Source organism: Phyllostomus discolor, chromosome 1 (assembly GCF_004126475.2).
Source record: "Phyllostomus discolor isolate MPI-MPIP mPhyDis1 chromosome 1, mPhyDis1.pri.v3, whole genome shotgun sequence".
Classification (NCBI taxonomy): domain Eukaryota; kingdom Metazoa; phylum Chordata; class Mammalia; order Chiroptera; family Phyllostomidae; genus Phyllostomus; species Phyllostomus discolor.
In genome coordinates, this window is record NC_040903.2 from 174940612 (window position 1) to 174951614 (window position 11003).

The following is an 11003-nucleotide window of genomic DNA, read 5'->3' on the forward strand; positions in this document are numbered from 1 at the left end:
CAATGGGGTAAAGACAGTCTATTTAATAAATGGTGTTGGCAATACTGGACAGATACATGCAAAAAAAAGTGAAATGACCACTTTCTTATACCATATACAATATAAACTCAAAATGAATTAAAGACTTACATTTAAGACTTGAACCATGAAATTCCTAGAAGAAAATATAGGCAGTAAAATCTCAGATATTTCTTTTAGTAATATTTTTTCTGATATAGCTCCTAGGGTGAGGGAAGTGAAAAAATAAACAAATGGGACTATGTCAAACTAAAAAAACTTTTGCACAGCAAAATGAAAAGACAACTCACTGAATAGAAGGTATTTGCCAATGATACATCTGATAAGAGGTTAATATCCAAAATCTATAAAGAACTCATACAACTCACCCTGGCTGGTGTGGCTCAGTAGATTGGGCACCAGCCTGGGAACCAAAAGGTCACCAGTAAGCCCCCAGTCCCTGTACCTCCCACAAAGAGGTCCCATGCTCAGCACTAGCAACAACCAGCTTTGGATCTCAGTTGGTTTACCGGGGAACCTCCAAGCCAAGCACAGGTAGCAGTCATCTGCAGATTGCTTTACAGCTCAGGCAGAGAGGCCCTGAGCAGAACCCAAGGGGCAGCTGACCTTGGCCTGCACCATACTGGAAACCCAAGAACCTGTGCACCCAGTGGACCGCTACTGACCACATCAGAGCACCACCACCCTGCCTCTACACAGCTGATCCTCCATGGAGGAAGGAGGTTGGTGGTCAGTGGTAACAGCCAATCCTTGCAATTGACTGGCCTGGGTAAATTCCTCCCATTGACCTGCCAATAGCAATCAAGGCTCAGCTACAAGAGGAGGGTGTGCTCAGCCCACATGAAGGTATACCTCAAGTACCCAGCTTGGGTGAAAGAAGAGGCTGTGTCACTGAACCCTACAGAATTCCTACTATATTAGGCCACACTACCAAGACAGGGAGTCATAGTAGCTCTACCTAATACATAGAAACATACACAGGGAGGCTGCCAAATGAGGAGACAAAGAAACACGGCTCAAATGAGAGAACAGACTGAAACTCCAGAAAAAGAGCTAAACAAAATGGAGATGAGTAATTTATCAGATTCAGAGTTCAAAACACTGGTTGTAAGGATGCTCAAGGAACTTAGTGAGAACCTCAATGGAATAAAATAGACCCAGGCAGAAATGAAGGATATACTAACAGAAATAAAGAACAATTTACAAGGAATAAACAGTGCGGTAAATGAGGCCGAGAATCAAAGCACTGATATGGAACATAATGAAACAAAAAACAACCATTAAGAACAACAAGAAGAAAGAATCCAAAAAAATGAGGATAATGTAAAGAGCCTGTGGGACTACTTCAAGTGTACCAACATTCACATCATAGGGGTGCCAGAAGGAGAAGAGAGAGAAAGAAATTGGAACTCTATTTGAAAAAATAATGAAAGAAAACTTCCCTAATTTGGTGAAGGGAATAGACATGCAAGTCCAGGAGGCACAGAGAATCCCAAACAAGATGGATGCAAAGAGGCCCACTCCAAGACACATCATAATTTAAAATGCCCAAAGGTTAACAATAAAGAGAGAATCATAAAGGCAGCAAGAGAAAAGACATTAGTTACACAGGGGAGTTCCCATAAGACTGTCAGCTGATTTCTCAAAATGGATTTTTCAGGCTAGAAATATTCAAATTTTTTGGCATGAATTAACAAGAATATTCAAACTCATGAAGAATGTGGACCTACAGCCAAGACTGCTCTACCCAGCAAAGCTATCATTTAGAATTGAATGGCAAACAGAGCTTCCAAGACAAGAAAAAGTAAAGGAGTTCATCATCTCTAAACCATTATTATATGAAATGTTAAAAGGACTTATTTAAGAAAAAGAAGATTAAAACTATGAATAATAAAATGACAATAACACACACCTATCAACAACTGAATCTAAAAAACAACTAAGCGAAGAAGCACACAGACAGAATCATGGCTATGGACAGTGTTTTGATGGCTGCAGATGGGAGGATGGTGTGGGGAAGAATGGGTGAAGAGGTGAGGGGATTAAGAAGTACAAGTAGGTAGTTACAGAATAGCCATCAGGATGTAAAGTACAATATAGGAAATGGAGTAGCCAAAGAAATTATACACATGACCTATGGACATGAACAAAAGGGCAGGGATTGCCTGAGGGAGTATGGGGTGCTAGTTGGGGAACTAAGAAGAAAAATTGGGATAACTGTCATAGCATAATCAATAAAATATAATTTAAAGGGAAAGAAAAAAATAGGAGCCTTTCCTCAACCATATACAAAATTAAATCAAAAGGTATCAAAGACCTAAATGTAAAGGTTAAAAAAACCTGTAAGACTCTTAGATAAAGCTCAGGCATGTATCTTTATAACTTTAGGTTAGTAAAAGTTTCTTAGATATGACACCAAAACATAAGCAACAACACCAACAAAAAAAAAGTTAAATCAGACTTCATCAAAATTTAAAACTTTTCAGCTTCAGAAGCTACCATAAAAAAGTGAAAGATAACCCAGAGAATGGGAGAAATTATCTGTAAGTCACATATTTGGTAAGGAACTTGATACTAGAATATATAAGAATTCTCAAATCTCAACAATAAAAAGACAACCCAATTAAAGACAGGAAAAGGGCCCTGGCTGGTGTGGCTCAGTGGATTGAGTGCCAGCCTGTGAACCAAAGGGTTGCTGGTTTGATTCCCAGTCAGGGCACAGGCCTGGGTTGTGGGACAGGTCAGGTCTTCAGTAGGGGGCGCACCACAGGCAACCACACACTGATGTTTATCTCCCTTTCTTTTTCCCTCCCTTCTGTTCTCTCTATAAATAAATAAAATCTTAAAAAAAAAACAGGAAAAGGATTCTAAATAAACATTTCTGCAAAGATATACACATGGCTTATAAGCACATGAAAGATGGTCAACACCATCAGCCATCAGGTGAATGCAAATCAAGACCACAATGAGATGCCACTTCACACCCATTAGGACAGCTATAATCAAAATGACAATCAGAATGTTGGGTAGGATGTGAAGACATTGGATGCTTCATACCATGGTATTACAAGCTGATGGGAATGCAAAGCAGTACAGAGTGTTGGAAAACACTCTGGCAGTTCTCAAAAGGTTAAACACACAGTTACCATATGATACAGCAATTCAACTTCTAAGTAAATATACAAGAGAAATGAAAATGTGTGCCCATACAAAAACTTGTACATGAATATTTCCAGCAGCATTATTTATAATAGCAATAAGTAGAAACAACCCATCTGATGAAAGGATAGGTTAATTGTAGTGTATCCACAAGATGGAATATTATTCAGCCACATAAAGGAATAAAGTACTGACGCAATCTACAACATGGATAAACCTTGAAAACATTATGCTAAGTGCAAGAAGCCAGTCATACATACACACACACCATGGGGCTCTGATTCTATTTATATAAATTTTCAGAATAGGCAAATCTATACAGAAAGTAGACTGGTGATTAGGGAGAATTGGATAGTGACTAGAGTGAGTGCGGGATTTCTTTTGGCATGATAAAAATATTCCAAAATTTATTACAGTGATGGTTGCACAACTCCATAAATATACTAATTACTGAACTGTACACTTTAATGGGTGAATTTATGGTATGTGAATTATATCTCAACAAAGCTGTTATATTGAAAAAGGACCCCAAGTTCAATATAGTACTCTAAGGAAAGCACTAATTTACCTCAAGATCCCTTTTTGATCCAAACAGACTTAAGCATCCATTTGTAATGATCATTACAGCAGATGCTTAAAAGCCATCCTTTTCTCACACTTTCAAAATAATTTAAAATTTTATTATCAGGACAATACATTAATGTTCTGGTACTTTTCTATAAATGTTTTTCAAATTCTCTCTCCCGACCTTTAATAGAAAGAAACTTAGACAAAGTGTTGGGATGCTGTAGGTCAATGGGACACTGAAAAGGTATAAGGAGCACAGTGACAGAATACAGAGTTCTGGAGATACATACATATTTTTTTCTAAAGCTCCACATATCTATCAATAAAAAATTCTGAACATTTACTTCAAAATGTACAAGGCATATTATTTGGATTCATAACAATAGTTATTTTTAAAAAGACTTACCCCAGATCTGTAAGGGGAGGCTTATCTCTTCCTCTTCTATAGCAAAGGTAAATCTGAGGCCCCACAAGACTTCCATTATTGAGGTCAGCTGACAGTCCAGTTGGGGTAACATCAATACACATATAATCCCGTGGCACTTCCTCCCCAAGAGATTTAATAATAACTGAAACATCTGTGATAGGTTCTTTCGGTTTTGCTACTTTGTGACAGGCATCATTGAAGTGAATTTCTTCTTCAAGAGGCTTGGAACATCAGTTAATCCTGCTACAACAAAGTAGTCAGCAACACGAGGCCCCTTATCTTCAATCATCTTCCATTACAGAAGGTTACATCTAAAAGGAAAATATAAGACTAATATTTTCCTCTAATAAGCCAAATAAGTGTAAGTGGTTTGTATGCAAATAAAAACAAACAAAAAACTACAAAAAATGCACTACCTCCTTGGTAAATACACTAGAATACATTTCACTTTCATATGTAAAAAGTATACCTTTTTTTAAAAAATGAAAATATATTTAGCATTTAGATGACTTAAATAGACAGAAAATAAATCCCCCACATCCATTTAAATGCATAGAGTAACATGTGAAAATGTAAGGGAAATTCCCAGGGCCCCAAAACAGTGCGGAAACCAAAGGCCAGAAGAAGTATAATAAAAGACATTGTTAAAAATTACAAGGGAAAGAAAATATTTAATATAGAGATGAATAATTCATATTATTTCCGAAAAACTGTATTAAACCAAGAGACTTCCATTAGCATGTGAAATTTATGATCTTTGTGGAAAATACTAAGTAGATATTAAGACACAATACCTGTGTTGTCAAGAGTCATCAGAAATTACTTGGAAAGAGCATTTGAGGAAAGCATTCCTAATCTCACCAAAACTTGGAATTTTTGTTTGGTACATAAGAGCAAAAGCTGTTAAACAATTAGGAGATAAACTGTCTTTCTTTCATTCATTCACTTTTTGGTGGGGAGGTAAATTTCTTTCAATTCATTTTGGAAACTGGGGGCCACACAAAACAAGCATTTGATTCAACAGTTCTCTAAGTATTCACAGTAATACACAACCCTGAAACAACTTTACTCAAGCTGTAGTAACAACACCAAATGCTACACTATCAACTATGTATAGCTTTTAACTCTTTGTTCAACATGATGCAGATAACTGAAGGAATTAGCTCAAAAAGTGTTTATAGGCATATTCTTAAAATTTCAGATACCTGCTTAGCAAGTATTTCACTTCAAATTACATCTGTTTTCTTTGAGAACAGAAAAACAGGAAGGATATGCTCTCTTTTCCTTAAAGGTTCATTAGGACTAAGAAGTCATTATAAGGATGCTCTTACCCATTCAGTAACTTATGATGACTTGTTTTTCTTGCTTTCAATCTCTGTCCAGTCAACTCAGAATCTTTTTAAATTTTTTTCTATAGCTCCATTAGGTCAGAGTCGTTAAGCATTTGCTACTTAGGTTAACCCTGAGGACAAAAAAGGCAAGAGTGGAAATCAACAATAACATTGTAAAGATACAAGAAAAACAAAAATCTGAACATAATAGTTTTACCAAATTATAAAATATTACTGAAATGGTAAAATGAGCAAAAGTCTTTCAAACAGATCTGATAAGCAGTCACAAACTCAAGACATATATAAAAATGGTCAATAACTCAATGGGCCAATCCAACTGTTCCTCACTCCAGTGCATTTAAATAAGCTGGGAGAAATTTTCTTTTTTTTTTAAAACATAACTCCACAGGTAATAATCTGATTTAGTTCATTTTTCTTATATTATGAAACCAGAGATCTCAATCTCATCTTTTTTAAACTTCACCTCTCATTTTTCTCCCAACTAAGGTAATCTACTGTCCTTCAAAAGCAAGTTTTGCTCTTTTCCTCTTTGAAACTACACTAAAGTATTTCCTCTTTTAGTCATTATATTTTTTCAAAATATTTAAATTTATTTGTATTTTTATTTAAACTTTATGAATACCACAAAAGAACAGAAAGAAAAAGAAATTCAACAATCCCCATACACAATAATAAATATGGTTTACATTTGACAATGTTTTCTAGTTTTCTTAGAGAACAGAAAATATCCTTCTTATCTTTATGTAGTTATAATATAGAATACAAATATTTGTATTTTTATTAATTTAATAAGCATTTTTCTAAGCTTCTATAATGTTCATAATTACACTAGATGACTACATAATATTCCATCAAATAAAACAGTATTCACTATATCCAGTACCCTATTTTTTCATTCCAGCTAGTTCCAAAGTATGCTAGATAGATGCTTAAAAATATTTGTTAAATGAAAGATCAGATCACTTTATAATCTTTGTCAAGCATATTATAATTAACATGTCTTTTTTCGTTAATTCAGAATCGATTTTCTGAACTTCGATCATTTTAAATACTAGAGTTGAATGCAGAACAGACATAGAGAAACTAGATAATCTGAGTCTTGTAACCAAAACCCAAAACCATCAGGACCTGAGGCAAAATTAGAAACTTATTCAAGAAGTAATTGATTCATTCATTCAATAAATTTTTCATAATTACTTAGTAAGATCTGACACTATTCTAGGAGCCAGTGAGGATACTGATGAAAGCAATAGCCTCTGCCTTCAAGGCATTTCTTACTTAGTTCTACTTTGGCACATCTCTTTCTGTACTTTTATTCCACTGCTAGGCATCTTTGCTCCTATCTCCCTTACAGAGTCCAAAAGTTTCCTTACCATTTTCCCTCCAAAGGCCCATATGCCTAAACATGATGCCATTCTATGGAAATTTTGAAAAAAAAAAGAAAAAAAGAAATCTTATTTGTGTATCATATTTAAGAGTAGGTTAACTTTTTTATTTATTGAGTTTAGAGGGGGGGTTGGGAGAGGGAGGAGGGAGATGGAGAGTGAGAAGGAGAGAAACACTGAATTGTTATTTCACTTATTTATGCATTCATTGTTTGATGCATCTACATGCCCTGACCAGCGATCAAACCAGCAACACTGGCATATCGGGATAATGTTCTAACCAACTGAACTATGCAGCCAGGGCAAGAACAGGTTAATTTTCTTTTGAAAATGTTAAACCAACACAAGGCAAACTTGACTTTGTAAAAAAAAGTTTCATTAACCCAAATTGATGGACTATGTGGAGCAAACTTCTTGAGCAAGAGAGGCTTACTTGCCTCCCAAGTCTACTTTGGAAGCACCTCCCCTCTAAATACCTATTCCCAAGCAAAAATCAACAACAAAATAACTGTGTAATTTGACAGCATCCTTATGAAAGATTACCAACCCCTGATTTATTTTCTAAAAAGTTAAGCTAGGAGTAATAGACATTTAGAGGGGAAGGGATCTATCATTAGTCATAATCTAAACCCTCATTTTATAGTCAAAGCACGAGAGGGGTTTACTTAAGGGCACCTAGCCAGTTAGTGGCAGTCTGGGTACAAACTCAAGTCTCTTAACCCAGTGTTTTTTACATCTGAGGATGTTACTTCTAAAAATAGTCATTAATGCTGGTCAAGGGCACATCTTAAGACATTTTTCAGTAAGTCTTTTGTGTCACTTGTTACTCATAATCATTATGTGGTGAATATATGCCAAATTCTGTGTAAGAAATCTGGTAGATTAAACTGTTTAATACAGAAAACAGCTAAGAGAAATAAATCAAAATGAAAAACAAAAAGTACTTACACATTACTGAAGGTCTTTCTTTGAAAAGGATGCCAGATCTGAATTTGTGAATTCTGTAAGCCTCAAAGTTGGAGAAATACTGTATTGAAAGAACAAGAATTGAGCTTAAATTAATCCCAAATATTTCTCCCTATGATGTCTTAAAATTCTGTTAACAATGATAATTTTCAAACAAAATGCTTATATACATTGTTTTCATATGACTAAGAGCCAATAATTTTCAAACACTAGCTGTTCCAGAAAACACTTTTCTTTCAAAAACAGACACACATACAGCAGATAATGGAGAGGAAAATAAGAAATAAAAGAATGACACAAACAAGTAAATATACAGAAACAAGGAATGTGAGAAAAAAAATTCTACTTCTGGGACTTATATATAGTATCTTATTCCTAGAGGAAAAATGTATACACTTAAGACAACTTAAATATAAACTCAAGCAACTTCAATATACATTAAGAAGTTTCAAAGAAATCAATACCCAAAGTATTTTCCCTTTGTTAAAAATTATTTATATTAAAATTGAATCAGTTATATCAAATCCTTAACATGGTTGCAATCTTATCAAGGAACCCAGGTCTTCTATCCCAGACAAGTGATGTTGTATTATGGGATTCAATAAGTCATTATCATGTTTTCTTAAAGTTATTTAGTGAGTTGTAGTTATAAGTAATTTTTAAAAATTTTTTATTGTCGTTCAATTAGTTGTCCCTGTTATTCGCCCCATTACTCTCCTCTGCCCTACCCACCCTCACTTCCCACTTTCAATCCCTGCTCCTCAGTGACCCCCCTCGCTGTTGTCTTTGTCCATGGGCCCTTTATACCTGTTCCTTGACAACCCTTCCCCTTGTCTCCCCTTACCCCCCTCCCCCCCTCCTCTGGTTAGTGTCAGTTTGTTCTTTATTTCCGTGTCTCCGGTTCTATTTTGCTCGCTTGCTTGTTTTGTTGATTAGGTTCCACTAATAAGTGAAATCATATGGTATTTGTCTTTTGTGACCTGGCTTACAAACAGAAAGATGATGCCACTGATGAAGTCTTAGAGGAGCAATTTTCAATCTTTTCACCTCATGGCACTCATAAGCTAATTACTAAAATTCTGTGACACACCAAGACACACATTTTTTTGCTGATCTGACAAAAAAATAGATATAATTCTGACTTATTCACACTGGATGGCTATACTGTGTTGGCTGTTATTTTATTATTGACAATCTAAGAGAAAAGAGGCCAGTGCCCCTGGCTAAATAGTCAGGTATTGCATGTTTTAAAAATTCTTGTGGCACATCTGTTGAAAATTGTCATCTTAAGGGTATAACCAATCCAACTGTATTGTACCAAATTACTGTGGGTTAGCTTTATAATGCTGAAGATGCACACGTAGAAGTTTCAGTAAGAGTAAAATGCTTTTACAGGAAAGCAAGCTGAAATGCAGTAATCACAAGCCCATCAAGAGGAAGAAACCACAGCTTTAACCAATCAGGGTGCCCAACCTACGGCTCACGGGCCACTTGTGGCCCAGGATGGCTATGAAGGTGGCCTAACACAAAATTGTAAATTTACTTAAAACCTTTTTTTTTGCTCATCAGTTTTCCATTAGTGTTCTTGTACTTAATGTGTGGCCCAAGACAACCCTTCTTCTTCCAGTGTGACCCAGAGATGCCAAAAGATGGGACACCCTGGATCTACTAATGACAAGGAAACAGCAGCAGCAACAGACATGAGATTTTCCTAACTTAGTCCTTGAGATGTGTTTGTGAAAAATGGGAGAGAGGGATGGAAAGGGCCAATGTTATTTGAATCAAGATTTGACAAAACACCGCCTGACTGGCGTGGCTGCAGCTGGTTGGATGTTGTCCCACAAAGTGGGAGGTCACAGGTTTGATTCCTGGTCAGGGCACAGGCCTGGGTTGCAGGATTAGCCCCTGGTCCAGGCGCCTACCATAGGCAACTTATCAATGTTTCTTTCTCACAATGATGTTTCTCTTCCTCTCTGTCTCTCTCCCTTCCCCTCTCTCTAAAAATAAATAAATAAGTCTTTAAAAAATGTGATAAAGTGTCTAGGATTGGAATGGAAGGTGAAAAGAATGAATGAGAAATAAAGTTAAATAAAATCTCGTTACATTCTGGACTGCTAAAACTGGCCAGAATGAATATGTTTTAAAAATTTGAACATCACTCAACCTCAGACTCACTGAAAAATTTCAGTCAGTAAATAAATACAGAGTGGGGTGTGTGTGTGTTATACATGGTCCGGAAGAAGTAACACCACTGAGTGTGGTTGGTAGGGTATGTGTATGTTCTGCACGAGATGGACAGCAATTTGAACATTTCACCTAAAATATCATGTGGTGTGCTTGAGTGCAATTTTGTTATGTTACAGAATTATATGCTTATGATGTCATAATAAAAATTTTTTATGTAGTAAAAAAGGGGCATTACTTGTGCTTGGCCCTTTATATATAGTAGATAGTGATCTGCTAAAACATTTAAAACCAACATCAGATTATCACAAAAATTTCCAGTTGAAATACTCTCTCTATATAAAAATACTTTTAAATTTTGAAAATTACAACTCTTGTTTTATTGGTAGACCATCAGGCTTATTTAGATGCAACTATTAATTATGATTATGCTATAATAAATTCCAAGTACATTTTCTGCTACATGAATTTCTTAATATAGTAAGAACTTTTTTTGGGCAATAACGCTCTTGATCCACTAAACTTAATCTTTATTACTCAAAAACAAATAGTATTTTCTTCAGTGTTGATACTTTTAGATTACTTTATAGTAACATTTACAATATCAAATATTTCATCTTTGACAGAATAAACTTTCAGAACCTTTACTTTAATTCCATGAATTATATTAAAAAAATGGCCCATTACTAGAACAGATTTTCTATTACACAGAACACGAGACATATAAAACTGACATCATTTAAGTGTTTCCAAAGTTCTTCTGCTAGTTAAGACAACACATCACGGAAGATGGAGGAATAGGCCGATGCACCGTACCTCCTCGTACAACCAAGATTAGAAAACCAATAATTTACAACAATTTACTATCAGAATAACACCCAGATCCGGCAGAGGATTTATCTGAATGGAAGTCGGGCAGCCAAGAAGTTGAAGTAGACGTGTTCA

General features: G+C 35.5%; 1 protein-coding gene across 1 annotated transcript in view; it reads right to left on the reverse strand.

Moving 5' to 3' along the window:
* DENND4A (DENN domain containing 4A) overlaps positions 1-4460 on the reverse strand; it is a 71878-nt gene extending 67418 nt beyond the window's left edge. The window contains 2 exon segments of the mRNA XM_028505495.2: positions 4151-4400; positions 4403-4460. Coding sequence (XP_028361296.1) covers positions 4151-4400; positions 4403-4460 — 308 coding nt within the window.
* Between the last annotated feature and the right edge of the window lie 6543 nt (positions 4461-11003).